This window comes from Podarcis melisellensis, assembly GCF_964234715.1.
Source record: "Podarcis melisellensis genome assembly, chromosome: 5".
Lineage (NCBI taxonomy): Eukaryota > Metazoa > Chordata > Lepidosauria > Squamata > Lacertidae > Podarcis > Podarcis melisellensis.
The window spans coordinates 63,503,339-63,526,615 of record NC_138537.1 but is presented as its reverse complement, the minus strand read 5'-3'; the positions used below and the strand labels follow the sequence as shown (position 1 = coordinate 63,526,615).

The 23,277-nt window shown below is 41.9% G+C and overlaps 1 protein-coding gene and 1 long non-coding RNA gene across 2 annotated transcripts in view; one reads left to right on the top strand and one right to left on the bottom strand.

The window, feature by feature from the left end:
• Nucleotides 1-3,617, top strand: part of HECTD2 (HECT domain E3 ubiquitin protein ligase 2) — a 36,336-nt gene extending 32,719 nt beyond the window's left edge. Inside the window, exon 21 of the mRNA XM_081912967.1 lies at nucleotides 871-3,617. Coding sequence (XP_081769093.1) covers nucleotides 871-991 — 121 coding nt within the window. The 3' untranslated portion in view covers nucleotides 992-3,617. The remainder of the gene's footprint in view (nucleotides 1-870) is intronic.
• Nucleotides 3,618-17,090: 13,473 nt separating this feature from the next.
• On the bottom strand, nucleotides 17,091-18,465 carry LOC309369468. Its single transcript, XR_014168158.1, has 3 exons — nucleotides 18,397-18,465; nucleotides 17,247-17,388; nucleotides 17,091-17,197 (listed from the first exon to the last, which is right to left on the bottom strand). It is a non-coding gene; the product is annotated as an uncharacterized lncRNA (long non-coding RNA).
• Between the last annotated feature and the right edge of the window lie 4,812 nt (nucleotides 18,466-23,277).

Sequence of the window (23,277 nt, the reverse complement as noted above, 5' to 3'; positions counted from 1 at the left end):
TGGTCTAGGCTATTCCGGATTCCACACTCAGTGGCTATAAAGGTACAGTGGTCCCTCGGGTTACAGACGCTTCAGGTTACAGACTCCGCTAACCCAGAAATAGTACCTCGGATTAAGAACTTTACTTCAGGATGAGAACAGAAATTGCGTGGTGGCAGCAGCGGGAGGCCCCATTAGCTAAAGTGGTACCTCAGGTTAAGAACAGTTTCAGGTTAAGTACGGACCTCCGGAATGAATTAAGTTCTTCACTTGAGGTACCACTGTACTTTACCCTGTGCTGCTTCATCGATTGGAGCTGAATTAGGAGATTTCTTAAACGAGGGGTAACCAAAAAGTGTGCCGTGTGCCTGACAACTTCCCTATGTCTGTCCAACCTTTTAACTCATTAAAAATAAGGAATTTCTTATCGTTTCTATCCCAATTTAGCATAAACCATCCATACACTTACCTCTCCTACACTGTCAAGTTTCAAATAAGTGCATTGAACCATTTTCTAACTATAAGCCATATAAAATATACCTCTCACCCTAATTCTCATTATAATAGCAGAATGTGATTCAAGTGACACACCCTTAACATTGGGCTGCAGCTATAATTGCGTGGCCCAATTATATTGGCTTTCAGTTCCTCATATGTGGCAGTCCCTTTGACCAGAATACCTGTTTCTTAATTTAAGTGCAGAGAGCTACTTTGTGTGAATTCCTTTCAGCAAAAAATGGTCCCTCTACTAAAAAGAATGGGATCTGACTCACTCCCAGCACTTACATACATATTTGCACACATGGAACAGTGGATTGTAGCAAAAGTTAAATTTAGTCAGTTGAGTTGTTTCTTACTAAAAATGTGTATGTTCTCTCACAATATTTTTAGGTTACCTGTTGCCCACACTTGCTTCAATCAGCTCTGCCTGCCTCCTTACAAGACCAAAAAAGAGCTGAAACAGAAGTTGACAATTGGAATTTCAAATGCAGAAGGCTTTGGTTTAGAATAAGAACACTTGAAAAGTATAGCCAATGTAGCACTCGCTTTCCTCTGACTGTGCCTTTAAAGCTTTTCATTTTGCTTTTAAGTCTGTAACAGTCTTACCTAGAACGGTGTAGAATTGTTTGTTTTTTAAAGAAAAAGTGCACTCTTTTCTGTATAGAAATATACTCTCTTGCTGGAAAACAATTTTGTACAGTATTCATGTTTATTTGTTTTTACAATACTCGATAGAGGAAAGATGTCAGGACTGTCAGATCTGAGGATGTATATATTTGCCTTCGTCTAAATGAAACTGTCTCTTACTGTCTTCACAAAGGGAGGTGACTTAAGAAAGTCAGCCTCTGTCTCCTCAGGTTGCACAAGCTACAGGCAAAAGCTACAGACTACTTCACTGTTGGTTTAGCTTATGGATATTCCCCAGGGAAGTACAGCAAATAATATATATTTTAAAATACTTTTATATTGTAAGTCGCCTCAAGACTAATTTTAGTAGTAGGCATCTAAGAAATTAAATGGGGGGGGGGGAATCTTGATTAATTAAACCTGATAAAAGGTGATCTCCAAACAGTACACACAATATAGCAGAGCTTATAGCTGCCATTGACCTGATGCATGTGGTGAGGCAAATAACAGTTTTAAGGTAGAGCAAATATAGTATTAATATATATTGTTAATATTTGGGCTTTCATTCTCAAGAAATGAACTATTTTAAAAGCATGTAAATAATTGCCTGTAGGTCAATATGATTTTGATAGTGCAATATAAAGCTAAAGATTTATTTTTACAAATTTTAGGGTTTCCGATGTTATATATTAAGCCTTTACAGATTAACAGAGCTGATTGTACAGGAATGTAAAAACTGCTGTTTTAAATTTATCTAGATTCTTGGACCAACTTTAAGTATTAAATCAATTGCATGATTGTGATATTAAGCTAGAAAGTTTGGCTGTTAGTGTACTTTTGTAATTGTAATTTTAAGAAAAGGAAATTTAATGTATAATAGTACATTTGAATTTATTTGATGGTAAACAAGTCACCTCTCAAAGCAATGAAAGGTGTAATTTTGCTATTTTAAAATTATACATCTTTTCATTAGGAATTTCATACTGTCTTTTACACAAGGTTTAAAATAAATTGAGCAAATTTTTATACAGTTGTGAATGTTATTAAATTGTATCAGATATTCTAGCTTTTATTTATCTCAATGCCACAAGAAATGGAGATGACAACTAGCCTAGATGTTGATAAAAACAGATTAGACAGACTTATCAATGACACATCTATCAATGGCTATGCTGTGAGAGATAAATGGATCCTCTGTTTCCATAGACACCATAGTGCTGATTACCAGCTGCCGCCAGATACTACTGGAAAAGAACTGTTGCCTTCATTTTTTGCAGGTATCTGGATAACAACTGTTGAAACCAGGATGCTGGGCTTGATGGATATGTGGTTTGATCCAGCCATGTTTCTTCCTTCCCTTCTAGGAGAGATTTAGACCAGATAACCCTCAGTGAGCATATGGGGCTTCTCTGCATTCAGACTGCCTAAATTACATCTGTAGTAGGAAGTGAGCCCTTCTACATTAATTATATAAAAAAACTGGAGCTCTCTAGAGTGTTTGGTCCATGGAAAACTGATTCATTAGTACTACTTTAAAGTTAAAGGGTTCCCCCCCAAGCCCATATCCAATAAGTGAAGCACTAATATTCTGCATTCCAGAAGCATTTATCAACAACCATATAGGCTTCTAGGGACACAGTTAATATGACACTGGGGGAAGTTTTGAAAGGAACCAGCTCACAGGCCACATATCAGGGTTTTTTTTACTGTGAGTATGTAGCGGAGGACATGGACTGCTGCCCTGCCTACTAGACCAGAAGAGTCATACAGCTTCTGCTTGAGTTTCCTGGCTCCCTTCCAGTACCCACTTAAAGGCCAGTATATGTTAGTTTTAATTTGAGTCATTACCTCTCCTGATGAGAGTGAAGAGCTAAAAGATGCAGTATAAGGGAATGGCAATGTCAGATACTTAAATGTTAAAGCAGCTCTCTAGCCATTAAAAATGCTGGTCTCATGACTGTAACTGATGAACTCAATTTCAAAAAATGAAAGTCTTACAGAATAGACTGAAGAGTCTTACCACAGACAATTCTGGACAAACAGATTAAAGGGAATAATATGGGGAACATAAATCAATCAGCAGCACATGAGTCTCTTAGTCTCAGGGTCATGGGCCCCACAGTGGGCAAAATATTCCTGCATTGCAGGGTGTTGGACTAGTTGATGCTTGTAGTCGATTCTGTGATTCTAGAGACAACTCCGCCATTAGGAAAAGTGGAGATTTTGAGTGTCATGAAAGGGCAGCAAAGAGTTAAATCTATTATAAACTGTTGCTGCTATCAGCAAGGGTGAAGAGGGGCTTTTGGGAGTGGAGATTCTGCCTCTGCTGCCAAAATAATGTGATTGGCCATGGATACAATGCATTGTCCAGTGAGATGGGAGGATTAGCTGCTCCAATTCAGACAGAAAGATCTCTTAGGCTAGCCCTGCTCATTTCAAGAATAAATGGAATCGCTGCCTTTCTGGCAATTCTCTACTGACTGACTAAACACCAACCCTTGAATCAGGAAGCAAGACCTATTCATAAACCCCTATGCTCTAGATACTCCTTCAAATAGAATTCAGTCAAATATTACCGGTAATTTAATTCTAACTTGTTTATTATATTTGTATCCCATGCTTCCTCCACGCAGCTGCAAACTAGTGAAACAAACTAGTGAAATAGGATGAGCAATTGTAACTAGCATTGCTGCTGGACACAGAACTTTGTTTATCCGATATGTCTAGTTAGCTGGAAGTTCAGAAATATTTCTTGAGGGTTCATTCTTTAGGAAAGGCTGGATAGGAATGGGTTAAAGCACCTCAGTTAGGGGAAATGCACTCCCCAAAGGCACAAAGAAAAATCACTGTGATATCCAAAAGGTTTTCTTGAAACTGACCTTTGGACTAAATCAAAACCAAATGGACAAATAGTTTCCATGCCCGGGACAAAAAAATGTATATATATGTATGTTTCAGCTATGAAGAACAAGTTCCATAACTGGCAGTGAGAGATACCCATCTATGCTAATGTTATTCGCTTGATGGATTATGACCACTGTCTAAATTAGGGAGGAACCTAATATGAGCGAAAACAAGGCAACAAAAGAAAAGGAAGGGTGACAGAACAAGTACAGTGTAAGACACAGCTTAAATTAGAATTGTTTTGAGATTAATTCATTTTTAAAGAAATGAAAGCAAATCTACTTTATGCTTTGGTACTCTAATATTGTAAGGGGGGATGGTGCGTGAGTACAGAAGTCTAGAGCCCACCATGTCAAGGTGGAAAGTCACTGCCAAATGGACTGTTGTCACACTCTCTATGCCCAATTGTTACTGCTGTTCCAGAGTTACACGCCAGAAAACATTAGAATGGAAAGTCTTTGGCAAAAGTTTCCATTCAATTTTAATACAGGTTTGTCATTACAGTAGTTTGCTGCCCAGATTGAGAACTTGATTTGAAGGCTGTAAATCAATTTCTGGCTTCTCAAACCCTTCCTGAGCAGGTTAATTTTCCCAGATTTGCAAGCTGATACACTGGACATCTATTTGCTCTCAGGTTCTAGTTCATTCCTCCTGGGACTCCACCAGGAAGCCAGTGGGTTCCTGAGTGGCATATTCATTCTCAGAAGGCTGCAATCAAGTCCAGAGCTACCCGCTAATGTTTTGACAGTTCTGTTGCCACCCCACTGCTTCAAATATTCTGTATCAAAAACTATGTATTTCAAGAACTTTTCGGGCCTGTTAACCTATTTTAGACTGGGGGGGGGGGGAATAATCTGTTTTCTATCAAATTAATTGAATAAAAATACTCCACTGCTACACAGATACTATACTATGTTGCTTGTCTTGTCATTTATAATTAGCAGTTGTATAAAGAAACCACATATGCCTTCTGCTGTCATTCCACATCATTAGGGCTGATGACAAGAGGAATTTCACATTATTTCTGTCTATACATTGGTACCTCAGGTTACATACGCTTCAGGTTACATATGCTTCAGGTTACAGACTCCGCTAACCCAGAAATAGTGCTTCAGGTTAGGAACTTTTCTTCAGGATGAGAACAGAAATCGTGCTCCAGCAGCGTGGAAGCAGCAGGAGGCCCCATTAGCTAAAGTGGTGCTTCAGGTTGAGAACAGTTTCAGGTTAAGTACAGACCTCCGGAACGAATTAAGTACTTAACCTGAGGTACTACTGTACATACATTAAAAATGTAAAATAGTCATCACTTTGCTTGTCCACAGACAGGTGGCACTGCAAACTACACTGTGACCAAAGGTGGGGATGGGTAGTCCAATCAAACCAAGAAGGGACAGCTTGAACTAGTTGCAACAGCGCCCCAGAAGCTGCCCTGCTCCTCCGACTCTTGTGTGTTCTAGCCTTGGGGCCCATGCCCTTGGGTTCCAGATCCCCAGGTTAGCTAGTGCTACTACTGACTACCTTTCTCCTCCTCTGGCCAACATGGGAATCTGTTGCTTCTGCCACCACCGTCACCAATTAGGATGAAGAGTTGGCCCGACAGGAGAAGTTGCTTGGAAAGGAAGAAGTTGATCAAAAGTGCTTATCGGTTAATTCACATATTTTTAATTGTGCATGGCTCTACAATTTTAAATTTTAAAAGTTTCCTGCAAAATTTCACCCTCCCACATAACTTCTTCTTTTTTAAATTGTTTTTATTAATTTCCATGTTTCACATCACACATGCCACAACATAACTCATAACACATTGACCAGTTTGCTTGCAAATATCTAATCAAATTCTCTCAATTCCATCCAAGAACTCTTTCCACATATTACCATGAGATCTCAACTCAGTTAAAGGAATCATCTCTGAAACGTCTACAAAGGGGATACCTTTTTCTGCTTGCAAATATACGGTATGATATCAGGAGCCACATCTACTTGTTGGAGGGGATGTGGGGAGACTGGATCTTACATACATACATACATACATACATACATACATACATGGTGGTTTTGCAAATCTGTTTACCCATTTGGGGTTTTGGTATTTAAAGAATTAAGTTTGACATACAAAATGTTTACAACCTTCCCCTCAACTTGCTTTACTTGGACTAATGGACAAATCTGCTCCACCAATTACACATAAACTGTTAATATTTCTCATTGCAGCAGCATGTATGGAAATAGTCGTTCATTGATGTGCTGCCTTGGGCTTGAACATTGAAGCATGGTGCTCTAGAACATGGACAATAGCCTTGGCTGAAAAACTGCCCTGTCAGATATGTGCGACCAAAGGGAACATTCATCCTCATCTTTTCTATAATGTGTGGCAACCTTTTTTGGATTATATGCATCAAGAAGATTGCATCTATAGCTTCTTTTTCATATGTTACCAGAGCAGATTGGGAAGGGGCTCATGCTAATGTATGGAACTGGGCTGTTGCCTACATCCAGAGTTATGTTGCCAGTCTCAAAGGGGTTCCTACATCTTTGGACGTGACTTAAAAGCACAAGAGCCAATGTATAGTGTTATACTGCCGGGACCACATAACACCGGTCCTGAGAGATCTGCATTGTACGTTTCCGAGCACAATTCAAAGTGTTGGTGCTGACCTTTAAAGCCCTAAATGGCCTCGGTCCAGTATATCTGAAGGAGCATCTTCACCCCCATCATTCAGCCCGGACACTGAGATCCAGCACCGAGGGCCTTCTGGTGGTTCCCTCATTGCGAGAAGTGAGATTACAGGGAACCAGACAGAGGGCCTTCTTGGTAGTGGCGCCCGCCCTGTGGAAAACCCTCCCATCAGATGTGAAGGAAATAAGCAGCTATCTTATCTTTAAAAGACATCTGAAGGCAGCCCTGTTCAGAGAAGTTTTTAATATTTAATGCTGTATTGTTTTTAACACTCGATTGGGAGCCGCCCAGAGTGGCTGGGGAAACTCAGCCAGATGGGTGGGGTATAAATAATAAATTATTATTATTATTATTCCTAACTGTCTAGATTAGAGAATGTTGACCACTGCTGGTCTTAGACATCAGAAGGTTGGGTGTGTGTTTTAACCCCATGAAACGCATCGGTTGCTTGAAAGTCTCAGCAACATTCAAGTCAAAATCATGTCACCTGGCTCCAGTCCTGAGTAATTCAAAACTTGGGTCAGCTTAACCCAGCTAGATCCAAACTAGAGCTTGACTCTAGATTTTCACAGCAGGATTCTGGATGTGTGTGTGTGTGTGTGTGTGTGTGTGAGAGAGAGAGAGAGAGAGAGAGAGAGAGAGAGAGAGAGAGAGAGACCTTTGTAGATAGAAGAAGCCTTACATGGACATTCCCCGACCCCCTTTTAGCCCTATGCAACTTTAGAAAGTACAGAAGCTCATTGAAGATTTGGATGTGGCAACTGATACATGACTGCCGTTCATATTTATATATTATCTGTTAAGATAAATTTGACATTGCCTTGTTCTGCTTCGCACAGCTGTGCATATCGAGTATTTAAAACCCTTCTGCTGGAACGCCTTCCTGATCAACTCTGGCGAGTCTGTAGAGCTCCACCATTATCAGATGCCTAAGCTAATGCTGAAGGCATCCAGAGAATTTCTGTGAGCCCAGGGCATGGTTATCTTTCTATACCTCTAAGCCATGTCTCCTTATAGTTACAGTGCAATTGAGCTCAAAACTGGGGCAGCGATTGCAGTTTGTCTTGTCAACGACACTGAAGACCTTGTTAGCAATACTTCACAAATGTCGGATCCTAACACATGGGAGACTAACAGAGCTTATTTCTCACTGTATGCTATATTTATCTAAATCTCAGAAGAATCCTACATCTCCTTTGATGATAGTTTATGTGATCTAAAATGCAATTGATTGGTGCACAAGGAATGCTACTTTTTAAGGAAGCATCTGCCTTGCTCAGAAAAAGGTCAAACGCTTGGCTTGAAATGCACAATGCAGCCGGAGAACATTTTTCATTGTAAAGTGTGTGTCATGCCATCATGCAATTTGGCTCCCTTTGCCCTAATAAATAGACCCACCAGAGGCACTGCTCCTTGAGAGTGCATTAGAGGATCCCAGTCTTGGAGAGTGAGATTTGCATTTCCCACTTGTAATTAAAGCAAGCCATGATATACAGTGGCACCTCAGGTTACATACGCTTCAGGTTACATACGCTTCAGGTTACAGACTCCACTAACCCAGAAATAGTGCTTCAGGTTAAGAACTTTGCTTCAGGATAAGAATTTGAAATCGGGCTCCGGCAGCGCAGCAGCAGCAGGAGGCCCCATTAGCTAAAGTGGTGCTTCAGGTTAAGAACAATTTCAGGTTAAGTACGGACCCCCGGAACGAATTAAGTACTTAACCCGAGGTATCACTGTACTGACTCTCTGCTTTGAAGTTATATCTTGAGTGCTCTCAAAATTGCATCCAACATGGTGCCACTCTCCCATCAAATCCTTCCTCAAAAGCCATGTCTTCTACACAGGGTTTGGCTCAACCTTTATTCCTCACCTACAGAAACAAAGCCTATTGTATGTTTAGAGTTCTGCATATCCATCCTTACTCTTGCCTCTGCCTTTCCTGCACTACCTTTCTTCACCACCTCTGCTGCCTCCCCCTCTGTCCAATTTTAGCAGGAGAGTTTCTCAGGGCCGTACATAGATGAGGCTATGTAAATCGGTGGTTTTTTCTGTGGGGATGCAGGAGTACACATACCCCTAAAATATTTGTGAATCTTTCTACTTTTGTCTATTTTCTGTCTTTATTTTTCCCGATTTGAACTATAAAATGGTGATTTTCTTGAGTCAAAATGAGAGTACCCCTAAACATTTTTTTAAAAAGAAAAAAAGCACTGACTTAAATAACAGCTACAACCACTGCATGGAGTCCTTCCTTTCTATGAGCTGGAAATATATCTTTTTTTGCTTAGAGAAATGTCTAACTGCTCAACCAAAAGATACGAACGATGAAATGATCTTTCCATCTCAGGCGAATGATATTGCACTATTCCTTTAAAATTAATTTTCTGTCTGCCAGTTAGGGTTGCCATGCCATTTCTCCTGGCATGGATAAACAGTGAGCAGAGAAGAGTCTAGCCAGGAGCAGAAAGCACACCAGAGCAGTCTTTACCAATCTGGTGCCCGCCGGATGTTTTGATCTACGACTCCCATCAGCTTTGGCCAACATGGCCATGTTTGCAGGGATAGATGGGAATCGTAGTAATCCAAAACATCTGAAGGGCACCAGGTTAGCAAATAGAGCATCTTCTCTATCTGTTTCTCTACCCATTCTGCCTCATTGCTTCCCGTGTCCACGAAACTATCCATTGCTAAAGCCAAAACAAACCTGTCAGAAAAAGGTGGTGTCCTTGCTCTTACTTTCCTGTTCCATTCATGAATTATTTTAGTAACTTTCTAGAGGAAATGGATGCATCACACACTTGCCAGGCTGATTCTTTGTGCATAGTGAGAACAGGTATGCCTCTTTCCCCTTTGGACAATAAAAGGTAAATGTGTTACCTGGACACTCCACGTGGAGGTGATCACAAATCAAGTCAACATAAGATGTCATCAACTGCCACAAATGTCGAGGTAGCAACAACATATATCCGCTAATCCATCATGCAAAGAGAAGCATCGGCAAGATGTATCCTTAAACAGGCACAACACACCCTATAAACAGAGAATTAAATTTAAGGGGGCTGAAGTCCAGAGATTCCTTTGAGTTTAAAGAATTAATTTCATCCTTATAACATGAAAGTTTCAGGGGAGATTGTAAAGCCAATGGGTTGGGTTACCAACTAAATGAGAGTGGAGGGAAAACCTGTCATCTTCTGCGCCCATAAAAGCAACATCACATGAAGCTTTTTATTGGCACAGCAATGAACATTATGACCCCCTAGCTCGGCTGAACAAGCAGTCATGAAAGGCATGAAAGCCACTGCAAAAGTTGGCAGCTTTAGCCCCAAGGTTGCTACTTGTCCTCTCTTTCACTTTTAACGGGACCGTGACATGCAGATTTCACATGCAGGTAAAACAGAGATGGGGAACCTGTGATCCCCTAGATGTCGCTGGACTACAGCTGCCACCTTCCTTGACCACTGCTAGGTTGATGGGAGCTGAAATCACACAGACTCACCACCTCCCTGAATAAAGGTAATCTGAGAACGGAGGGATGGTCTGAAAGCCCTTGGCCAGGAGTGCGGTCAGTAATATAGGGCCCTGCACTTACCTTTTTGTTTGTTAACTGAGTTCAAAAAGATGTCATTCTGCTTATTTCTCCCCTCTTCCTATAAAACAGGTTGATTATGAGTCAGGTTGATTATTTTATACAAAAAGGAGGGGTGATCTTGTTGCTTTAAGTTTGGGGTTTTGTGTGTGTTTTTTTAAATACTTCTGACCAGAAAGCAGTTATCTCCAAATGTTGTCCATCAGGCAGGCAATAAATCAGTCCCTTCCCACCAACATCGAAAAATATTTCTCTGTACTCTTCCGGTAACTTCCCTTGCTTCATTTTTCCATTGACCCTGCTCTGCAATTACTATCTTCAAGCTGATGAAATCTCATTCTCTCCAGCAATGACAGTGTCGGGCTGTAACCTGGGTCACATTGACCCACACTCAAGCCATCTATTTCTGAAAGTACCGTATTTGGAATCCAAAAAACCTGACATTCTCCCCAGCTGTCCGTGACTCTTGAGAGGACTCCATGGTGCCTGATATTTAATAATGATCTCCTCTCCACCGCTCCCATCCAGCATTTTCTACAAGAATTGTATGGCAACTGCCAATATATGAGATTGCCAGTTCTTGATTAGTGTTCTTTCTCCCATGAGACCTATGCTGGGATTCCTGTATGTATCCTGTTGATTACTGAAGCAGGACTGAGTTTAGCAGTAGCTGCCTTGCTGGCTTTGGATTAATAGTTCTATTAATATTTGTCCTTTCCATTTGCTGGATAACAAAGAAGGACAATGAGTGCTGTTAAAAATAAAGGTTTTGCATTGTTTCTTTCCCTACCAAGAGCACAACATCAACCTTTAATACCCTCCAATGAAAATAGCAACATCCCATTACTATTTAGACCCCACACATCTTACTGGGTTGCCCCAGCTACTCTTCCAAGATATATAAAACCATAATAAAACATTAAAAACATTAAAAAACTTCCCTACACAGGATTGCCTTCAGATGGGGGTTGGATAACTCCATACCCTCCAACATTTCTCCAGTGAAAATAGGGACATCCTAAAGAAAAGTGGGACATTCCAGGATCAAATCAGAAACTGGGATGGCTTCTCTAAATCAGGGACGTCCCTGGAAAATAAGGACACTTGGAAGGTCTGACCTTTACTGTCTGCCGACAACCATGTCTTTGAATTCAAGCAATAATTCCAGCCCAGATCTAGACTCTTAAGCATGGAAAGTCCTCCCGGTTTCCGAAACTGCAGCACAGATTCACTAAGGTTTTCAAATAGCAAAATGTGCTTTTTTAAAAGATTAGAGTAATTAGCAGACTCCATATTTCATACTTTCCACTCAAACCAAGGACCTGAATAAGGTTCCTGTAACTTTGAAAGGCCATAGATAGGGATGGGTGGTGGTAGAGCATTTGCCTTGCATACATACAGATGATGGTCCCATGCAAGGGACCTCTGCTACCTTCAGGTAAGGCTAGGGAAGACTCCCCCTCGCCAGACATCCTGGAGAACCACAGACCAGTCAGTGCAGTCAATACTGTACTAGTTGACCAACAAGTCTGACTCAGTAGAAGGCAGCTTCATATTGTGAGATCACCTGTTAGAATTGTGTCCTCCTGAAGCCCTGGCCTGCTTGGCAGCAAATCAAGTGTGCCAAGTCCAAAGTTCAAGGGTCCACACAAGCAAAGGTCAGGAAACACAGTCTAGGGTCAATCCAAGTAGCCACCTCTGAAGTCCAGCAGTCAGGATGTAGTTCAGTCAAACCCAAAGCACGGTCCCATGGAGGTCCAAGAGCATCCAAGCCAAGGTCCATCAACATGGCAGTTGAACATGTGGGAATGCTACTAGAAGAGAGTATATTGATTTAATAGTATCCTTCCTAACTAACGTTTGTGAGTCAGGAGCAGAGTGCATTCCCCAGTACATAGAAGGAAGCTAGTTGGTAGATTTGTTTGAATCTCTTCACACAAGCAATCCAATCTGACTTTGTTCAGATTGGGCTTTGTTCCTCCTTCTAAAAAGAGTAAAGACACTAGAAGCTTCTTTTAAAAGTAATAAGAAGTTTACTCACATTCAGTTCACAGTTGGATCCCCAAAGGCAGGTTCAACTTAAGAGTTACAGAAAAGGGTTTGAGTTCATCCTATATGGGAATGAGCCCATGTCTTGGTGGCTGAGAGCCAGCAGACAGCAAAATATATCAGTAGCAAGGGAGCATGGCATCAAGAGGAAGAAGAGAAGGTGGCTGCGTGACCAGCCTCTTTTATGGGGTCTCCCAGGGTCACGCCCATCTACCTGGTCACATGCAGGGGGAGGAAGCTCCAGACCAGGTGTGACAGGAAGTCCTCCTGGATGGAGTAACACACACACACACCCCACGTGTCCACTCTGGGCAAACAGGAAGTGTTGTACTGGACTGCTTATGTTACATCCCACAGAACAGACATGGCACCTCAGCTCTGCTGCCCTTTTGTACTTTGCCTGCTGACTGCAGCATCTGGGCTTGATGAGACATGAGACCCTCACCTGTTCCAAGCCTACTCCAGCTGAGGAATCATACCTCTCCTCCCAGAGCTAGGGAGCTGGGCTGTGGGCCCCTGCCTGCCTCTGTCTCCTAGAGCTACCCTCCTACTGCTTCCGAGGCCTCAAAGCCCATCATGTTTGTGGAGATGGGGACCCTCTGGCTCAGGTGATGGGTCCTGCTGCTCTGGTTCCTGTGCAATGACCCTCTCACCATCCTCTGTCACCCTATGAGTAGTTCCTTCCCTGTCCCCTGCTTGCCCCTGTGTGTCCCAGTCCCGGCTACACCCCTTGCTGGGATCCTCTTCCTCCTCTCCATCATCCTACCAGTTCATAACAGTCACCAAAGCTGGGGGTGAGGGGAGCCTGTCAGGGCCAGTGCAGCTCTTATTGGAGCCTGCTCAGTGTTCAGACCAGGGAACTGTAGACTAACTGCCAAAGTTTTTTTTAAGTAACTACTGCAGTCATATTCCAACCATAACTGTTTCATGCCAGGTGTCAAAGAGCACTTCTAACATCACAAAGAGTCTTTGTTCAACTGCCAACATGCAGAGTATGAGAAGGAACAAAACTTTAGGTAAGATCCTCTTCCAGACGAGCTAGATTTCATGGAATGGGGCGGTTGAACGGTGGAGAGATGCTATTGCTTGGAGCAAATTACAGCTCTCTGAACTTGCCACCTGGTCCAGACGTAAGTCAGAAGCAATGGCACAACATTTGCACCAAAAAATGACTTAATTCTGGCACAAGAGTGCTCTTGTCCGCTTCTCCATTATTCCCAGCCACTCTTCACCTACTGCAGGCCGAGGCAAATGACATGACTGTGGGAGAACGGAACAGGTGAAGCTGTGGCTGCATTTTCTCTTGCAATTTCCTACTTTTAAAGGGAAAAATCTCTTGAGCTGCAACGCGGCAACCGTAGCAGCAGGGGGGAGTCCGAGCATGTGGCAGGTGCTAGTGTAGAGGGCGAGGCAGTAGGAACCAGTGGCTTCTTTGGTTGTGTGGGACAGCCACCATAGGAAAGCCATTTTGAGCTTCTCTCTGAAAGGGTGGGGAAGTGTTTAAAACCTGGGGAAACAGAGGTTTTATAACCAAACTTCTTTATTAGTGCAAATTGATTTGGTCTTGACACACAATTATGAGATGTAATCAGAGTAATGGAAAAGTTTTAGAAGCATTGGCAGGGTCTCTCATGGGAAATGTGTGTATGTCTATATAATCAGCTGTCTGATTCCATTAACATGCCAGAATTGAAAATCACTTTAAAGCTGTTATTCCCCGTGCTTCTTTTTTGTCATGTACATGCACTTAGTATAGTACAAGCCTCCCACAGACACTGTGGAAATCATCTACAGTACCTGGTTAAGTCACTTGCTCTTATTTTATTTCAAACTTGCATCTCTGTCACCCTGGGAATATGGGAAGCACAATGTCTTCTTTGAGCTTTCACCCTCACAATTCAGCACAGGCCTTGTTGTTTATTTATTCAACCATTCATTCATTTGCGTGGGAAGGTTAGATCTTGCTTTATTCCTCAAACAAATTCGAAGCGGCTACCAGTCAGAAATCACAACATGCAATTCAACTGAATCATAAATCAAAATATTAGCAAAAAGCAAGACCGCATAAACAATTGCAAAACTGACATTAGACTCAGAACTCCACGTATCTTGGCGGCTTAGCTGTGGGGAGCCCTGAGGCATGAATCTGTCTCCAGTGCCCATTAAGATCCATAGGAAGCCATTCAGAGCATCGTCAGGAGGTTTAGGGCACAGTGTCCTCAGCATGCAGAGAGCCACAGTTCCTGCTTGGTAATCTCTTAGGTGGGGTTAGCAAACTGAGATGCAGCCCCTCATACACCAGCCATAGCACCGTTTGATCTGGCACAGAGGCAGATGTTAGAAACATAGAGAATGTCAAGGGAGACTAAGAAACAGAGATGCAAACAGGATTTTCTGGCTCCAGTTTATGCATGTCAATTGGGCCCGCCCCACCCTGCAAAAAAGGACACAAATGTGCATCTTTGTGCCCTCATTTGTGGATAGGCCAGGAAGACGCTGTTAGCATTGCCTGCCTGGATGGAAGGAAGACAGGCATCTTTCCAAGTTTTTTGTCCCGTCTTTTGATTGAGGCAGTGGCTTACAATGCTTGCTAAAATTGCTTCCCCCAATGCTAACATTGCTAAGACTGTTTCACTAAATTGAAGTGCACAAAAGAATATAGGTAAAGGGACCCCTGACCATTAGGTCCAGTTGTGGCTGACTCTGGGGTTGTGACGCTCATCTCGCTTTATTGGCTGAGGGAGCCGGCGTACAGCTTCCGGGTCCTGTGGCCAGCATGACTAAGCCGCTTCTGGCGAACCAGAGCAGCGCATGGAAATGCTGTTTACCTTCCCGCCGGAGAGGTACCTATTTATCTACTTGCACTTTGATGTGCTTTCGAACTGCTAGGTTGGCAGGAGCAGGGACTGAGCAATGGGAGCTCACCCCGTCGCAGGGATTCGAACCACCGACCTTCTGATCGACAAGTCCTAGGCTCTGTGGTTTAACCCACAGCGCCACCCGCGTACCACAAAAGAATATAGCATGGCACAATTCTATCCCTTCCCCTGACAGTGGGGTCAACCAAAAGGAAAATAAGATGGTGGGGAGCAGGGCTGTTTAAATTTTTTTTATGTAAAAGCAATGACTAAGATAATTCTCAATCTGTGGTTTGGAGCTAAGAAAGCTCCATATTGGGCTTGAGCAAAAATGGCTTGAAGCAGAAATAAACTCCTACTTTTCTGTTTCCTTCCTTTGAAAAGCATATGCAGGTGCCAGTAATTCCTGGCTCATTTACTAGATTTTATCTGTCTTCTCCCACCCCTTCGAACTCATTTTTATCTTTAAGATTCCAGTATATTTGCTTTGGCTCTATCCCAAGGGAGGCAGCTTCGCCCTCTTGTCTTGGCATGCACTTAGTTAATGAAACTCCAGGCCTTGTCTTCAGAAGGATTCCTTCCCATTGGCAACACCTTTTATGCTGTAGTAAAAAGTGGGTCAACCTGAAAACTGTCCATCTACATTTGATTTATAGGAAATGTAATAGGGGAAAAGACTGAAGTAGCAGAAGAGGGTTGCTTGCATACTCAGTCCCATTAGCACTGGTGAACCATTGTTTTCCCACAGTTTCCAAACACCACTATTTTAATCTTATAAGATCCAGTCTTACTGTTGTCACACTTTTAGCTTTTAGCTCCCAGTTCCAAAACTGTTGCAGAGAAAGGACACACAAAATACTGCTTTGTTCTTCAACATCTATCCCTGTGCCAAAGACCCTTCTATAATTTTATTTAGAACTCAGTCTCATTTGGTAAAGTTCCCCTGCAATGCTAATTAAAAGGTTCCTCATAACTTCTTATGTTTTGGTTGCTTCTTGCTGAGAATGGCAGTGAGTAGCTTAATTCCCCATAAACAGCTTGTGTGCATTGCCTCTCTGTGTCAGTTCCTGTTCCCATGAGGGAGGGGAGACTTTGATTTCCGCTTCCTTCTTGCTATTGTTTTTGCGATAGACCCTGACAAGAAAATAATAATAATACAGGAAATTAGGAATTAAAGCTCCTTCTTCCCATTGCAAACATGGTCACTGCAACTGCAACAACAACAACAACAAAAACAACAATAATTTTGGCTACATCTGCACCATACATTGAATACACTCCAAAGAATCCTGGGAACTGTTGTTTGTTACAGGTGCTGAGAATTGCTAGGAGACCCCCAATTTCCCTCACTGAGCTACAATTCCCAGAGTCCCCTGGGAAGAGGGATTGACTGTTTAAGCCACTTCGGAAATCTGTGCTCTTAGTAATAATAATAATATTATTATTATTTTATTATTAATTTATCATATTATAATAAATTATAATATATAAATTAAATAATAAATTAAAATATATTATGATATAATATAATAAATATATTTATTATAAATATATAATATATATTATATAATAATATATTATAAATATATATTCCTTCAGGTATACTGGACCGAGGCCATTTAGGGCTTTTAAGGTCAGCACCAACACTTTGAATTGTGCTTGGAAACGTACTGGGAGCCAATGTAGATGTAGTATAGGCATATGTAAAGAAACAAAAACAAACACCAGTATTCCGAAGCAGTCATTTCCATGGGTGATTCCTGCTGGCTTCAAGGTCGTTCATGATGATGATGTGGACCTTGGTACGAAAACATTGGAAGCCTGTGTTGTTTCCCGGCGTATTTCCAGTTGTGAGTCTCCAAGTCAGGTGACCACATACAAAGACAAGGATCTTCTGTTTTTTAACTGTTGTGTATAGAAGAGGGAACTTTGTCAGATGCTGTTTTTCTCAACTCTGCTGGAACAGCTGATCCTGCTAAAATTCTTCTTCTTCTTCTTCTTCTTCTTCTTCTTCTTCTTCTTCTTCTTCTTCTTCTTCTTCTTCTTCTTCTTCCATATTAGGTACATGACTCCCACCTTCCTTTGCACCCTATCATCCTAACTACTTGGGCACAAGACACTAGTGTTTTGCTGACTCTGCAAGAGATGCAGACGGCATATTGATTATTCTGCTTCCAGGATGGGGGTCTGATGCTCAAAATGCCATACTGGAAGTCAATAGTTGATAGAGAGAGAGATTGTTATTTTTTTGGTTAAAAATCAGACTCCATATGAAAATGAGAATAATGCTCATTTTGTACAAGGTATGTGTGATTGATATCAATATTCATATAACAAATCAAGGAGCTAGGGTTTCATTGCCAGTTTGACTGGCAAAATCACACTACTGCAAGCTGGTGTTCACTCTTTATTAGTAAAAACAGGATATTCACGGACTTGACAGAATGTCAGGCCTAATAAGCACAGCAGCTCATCTCCAGTGGGTCTCCCCCCACAACCCATGAATCAGTTGCCAAAACTGAAAGTCCCTTTCTCCTCACAATCAGTGCTTCCCCCCCCCTAAAATACAGTGGTACCTCTGGTTAAGAACGTAATTCGTTCCGGAGGTCCGTTCTTAATCTGAGGTACCACTTTAGCTAATGGGGCCTCCCGCTGCTGCCGGGCCGCCACCGCGCAATTTCTGTTTTCATCCTGAAGTAAAGTTCTTAACCTGAGGTAATACTTCCGGGTTAGCGGAGTCTGTAACCTGAAGCGTTTGTAACCCAAAGAGTTTGTAACCTGAGGTACTACTGTAATGTTTAGGGGTACTCTCATTTGGACTCAAGAAAATCACCAATTTATTGTTCAAATTGGAAAAAAATAAATACAATATATGGGCCAAAGTTCAAAGATTCACAAAATATTTAGGGGTATGTGTACCCCTGCGTAACCCCCCCCCCGAAAAAAGCACTGCTCACAACCATCTAAGTCCCCTGCTTTCCAGAGCTTTTTCCAAGCAATCGGAGACTGTGCCTGCCTGAAGCCAACCTTTCCTCTACCCTTTTCATGCCTCTTCTGGTTCTGGGAGACCAGGAGCGAGAAGAGCTTGTCAAAGCAGGAGGGGGAAGACACCCATGACTCTTCGCCAGTCTGACTTCCCCCTCGCCTGTTCAGCTTCTGCCTCTGATTCTAGACTGTTCTCTGCCACAGACTCTCCAAGCTCACTAAACCCTTACCTCTTCAGCTTCTGACACCTCCTGCCCCCAATCTTCTCCTTCTCCCTCTGACCAACTCATCATCGTCCCACTGCCATTCCCCAGGCTCTGAGCCTTCTTCCCTTGGTAGTTCCCCCCACCATTCCTCTGCATCCAGTCCATGGCATTGGAAGGGAGGGAGTTTATGCTGTTACGTAATTCTCTCCATGCCAAGCGCAAAAGAACTGTTGTGAATTCTACTTCTTCTCATTTCTGCCCAGGTGCTGCTAATCAACCTGTGTGGTAGAAGCACAAATATCTTTCTACCCCCTGCCTCTAACTCCATTGCTAAGGTGAAAAAGAAATGTGTCAAATTGTTTATGTGTGACTTAACTCAGAAAAATCAAGTGATGCGCCCTACAGTGGTATCGGATTTAAACATATCAGGAGTCGCTTCCCAAACCAGCGGGAGTAAACTGGAGTGTGTACATAGCCAATGACGCAAGTTTGCTCAGTGTTTTCTGTCTGCTGGCAATGAACAAGAAGAAAATACACACTGCAATACCCTGTGATATGCCACAGAAACTGGGAAGGTTTCTACAGGACATGCACAGTATGATTGTACTGGAAATTTCTGTAGAAGACTGTCACTAGAACATTGGTTTGTCTCTATGGGTAAAACTCCAAGGAATGTAGTATTTTATATTTATATATGATACACAGATTTGATGTTATCTGATTTGATTAAATGCTTCTAATAATTTACAGAACCTAGGCAAATTGGTAGGTTACTCTCAAGACTTCATATTTAAAAACAAAACAAAACCCAAAGCAGCCCTAACAGGCTGCAAGTTTGATCAAAGAAAGGGTGACCTGGAAGAGAGTCCTTAACACTTTCCCTTCCAGGTTATTTAATTCCAACCAATCTACAGATCACTTCATAACATAACGCCTTGGAAGTGGTGTACAAATTAAAAACAGAATAAAATGCAGGTTCTAAAAAACAACCAATAATACAACTCTAAAACCAATAAAAACAACAAAACAATTTCTGCAAGTATTCCATAAACGACTGGGTCACACCTCAGGAAAAGCCTTCTTAAACAAATTTCTCCGGTTGATGCCTAAACATCAAGACACTAGGTGCCTGCCTGATATTGGCTGGTAATTGATTCCAAGGGATAGGAACTGCAACACTTAAAGGCTGGTTTCTAACATAAGCTAAGTGCTTGGTGGGGTTAGCTCAAAATCTGCAGACTTCTTTTTCACTTATGTAGGGTTAGGGTTAGGGAAGAAGCTTGGCTGTGAGCTGGAAAAATGTCCCAAAGGGCAAGAAATAAGAAGGGATCTCTCTTCACTCTTCCTCTGCTCTGGTACAGTCTGCCCAGGCTGGTAATACAAATAACACAGAAACAAATCACGGGCAATAAATGCATGTCACATGTAATTTGAACCTGAGACTTATCTGGAAGTAGCTATCGCTGAACCTCTGATGTATAAATTACAGAAATAAGACCTGATTAGATCTGGGTCACATTAAAGAGGCAGTAAACTAACAGGTATTTAGCTTATCATTATAGTTTTAGTACCACAGGCAAGGGGAAGATGTGATATTAACTGGGGGTTTTTAATTAAAAAAACAACCTCAGGCACCAAACTGTCTTAGCCCATCTTTCCTCCAGGATGTTCCATTTGTTCATATAAATGGGCATGTAAACACAGCTAGTGATGGGAACAAAATCAGAATTAAGGGAGTTCAGAATATAAACTCCCCCAGTTTGCAAAGCTTTACCCTAACACAAGATGGATGCCAACCCTTTCGAATTCAGACTCAGCTTGTATTGGGGTTCAGCTCTGCTAGCCTGCCAGCTCTCCTGCCCACCAACCCTCCCCTTCTCCAAAACCTACCAGGCAGGGCAGGACAGGGCAAATGCAATGGCAAGAACTCTCTGGGGGTCTCCATACAACACCTCCTCCCTCCCAATGCCACAAGTCCTGCAAAAAGGGTACCCTCTGATGTTTGACAACAACTCTCATCATCCCTGACCACTGGGACTAACAGGGACTGTAGTTCAACAAGATTTGAAGGGCAAGATGTTGGATACCTTTGTCCAGTGACACCATCAGAAGCACCACTAGTTGTCCCAACTGGGAACTCATCCTAACAATGTTTTCTGGGAAGCCCAATTCCAAATCAAGCTGAGAGCTGATCACCCAGCAGAGAAAAAGGGAAGCAATATCTGAACAAATGCATTAATGACCAATATTTACATAGGCGCGTGCACACACACACACACACACAATAATAATAATAATACAGAAGATACAAGCATAATAATAATCTATTATTTATATGCCACCCATCTGACATACTATTTAATTCCTGAGCCCTTCATCCTTGACCAGGATCAACATGCCATTTTAAAGCTATTTTTGTTAAGTTTTCATTTGCTCGTGTTAGTTATCCCAGTGAATGCTGCACAAGGCCACGGTTTTGTGAAACAGATCCAGGAAGCTATTTAATCAAGATCAAAGCCAGCTTTTATCAGGCAAGACCATTTATATTGGCAATTTTTTGAAGGTCACTGACTAACCATTCACAAATCAGGGGAGCTATCCAGCTAACTCCTTCTTTACTCTGGACATTGCTTCTGAGATTGCAGCCTTCTGGTAAAAAACAAATTGTTAAACTTTAACTCACCTTCAAGGGACTTTTGAGTTTCCCTATGAAAAGCAAGGAAATATCTATATTTTTAGTGCTGTGAATGTAAGCAAACAACTGAACACTCCCATCCCTTTGATTTGCAATACTTTGTGAGGGGTGGAGTATTTGCCTCTAGTAAAATAGTCCAACTAGCCTGATTTCTGCTCTACTGTATTAAACTTCTTTTCATAGTTCTATTATCAACAAGCTCATTAGTAATCTTAAATTAACTAAGACAGGAATAATTAATAGTACCTGATCTCTTAATTATTGAAAGGAAAGTGTGAGCGGCGGACAGGTTTCTCTTTGGTTTTCCCCCTCAGCTCTACTCTCCAATTATGCTTGAATTTCTTTCTTCCGTTACTTTGGGGGTTAACCATAATCAGCATTACATCTGCAATGGCATTTTTTATTTTTGCAAAGGACAGTTGGCAGCCATGTTGGGACTGAACTTTGTTTGGAACTGCCACTGCCAGTGCAGACGTTAACATTAATAATGATCACTTCAATAATAATAATAATAATAATAATAATAATAATAATAATAATAGTAATAGTAATAAGAAGAAGAAGAAAGAAGGGGTTTGCGATCAACATGTACTATTTTGCTCCTGAAAGACTGTGGAAGGGGTAGTTTCTGCCTGTGTGGCCTGTGTAGACATGGGTGAGTGTTTGTGAAAATTATTTCCTGCGTGTGTTGCACTGTTGAGCTGCATCAAAATGCTGGGGTTTGTCACAAGATCAAGAAGTCCAGCCATTCAGTTCAGCACCTGCTTTGCATGCAGAAAGCCCAAGTTCAATCTTCAGCTGCCCAAGGTAGGGCTGAGAAGGACCCCTCTCTGAAACCCTTCCAGTCATAGTAAGCAGTAGTCAACTAAAAGGACACAGTTGCCTGCCTCAAACATCAGTTTTCTATGTCCCATTGTTCTGTGGATGAGCATCATGATGTGATTAGCAACTTGCGTACAACAGGCCTCTTTTCGCACCGACTCTGCTTATGTATGGAAGTATCTGTTTGACTTGTCCAGGTCGATGAAGACTTTGATCATAATAAGAAGTAGATAATGCAGAACTCAGAGGTACACTAAAATGGCTACATGCCCAGAGCAGGCCATTGCCAAGGGATCCATAAAAGGATTGTGCTTACAGTTCTGCATGCATAGCGCAGTGATAACGTGCATACCTCGGGGGCAAGAGATCCCAGGTTGAGTCCTTAGCACCATCGGTTAAAAGTAACTCAGATACAAGGGACAGGACTGGAATGGGAAAGACTTCCGTCAGAAGCTTTGGATCAGAAAACCCAGCATTGCCTCGGCTATGTGGATCATTATCCTAATCTGAGTCAGACTATGGCAGGTTCATACACATAGGGCTGCCATACATCCAGAATTTCCTGGACATATCTGGGATTCATCTATCAGAAATTGTGGCTGGGCGGAATTTGCTAAGCTTGGTAAAAATGTCAGGGGAAACCCAGGCATATAGCAACTCATGTTGAAAATGTTGACTTTTTGGAGATTTTGAAAAAAAAAATATTAACAACTTTGGGCCAAAAAGAAAGAAGTAACCCTGTGGTAACCCTAATGCACACATCATTCTGAACAGAACTCCGTGTTAACCCATTTGTGCACTGAGATTGCTGAATCAGGCAGAAGATACATGAAATGAATTGTGGTGTGTTTCTTTAGCTGAAAGCCAAAAAATGGGGAAAGGAATTTTTGTGATACTGCACAAGTCAGAATTCAACTTTCCTAAAAGTCAATATCCGAAGGCAACTACCGATGCAGTCTGTAACAAATGCTTCTGTATGTGTGGATTAGGACAAGCACAAATAGACTTCTTTTTGATGTTAGCTGCGTGCAAACTTCAACACCCTGAAGAAAATAAGCTAATGATTCACGTGCTGCAAAACAATTATTTGCGCTCCCCAACTGGGCCTCTCGGAAGACATTGCACGTGCATAACTTTCCATGTAGTTTGGCTGCTGTCCCAGTAGGACAATGAACTCGGAAATATGTGCCGTGGAGAGAGCTGGTTGCGCTTGATCATTTTCTATTACACAGCCTTGAACTTAAAAAAACTGCTCATGTACCACACAGGCAATGAATCTCGGCCTGCCATCAGAATTTAGACACCTGACATAGGCATAAACATAATTAAGACTTTAAAAATAAATAAATCGTAGGGCGCTTCCAGATAACGTGTTTATTGCATATTCA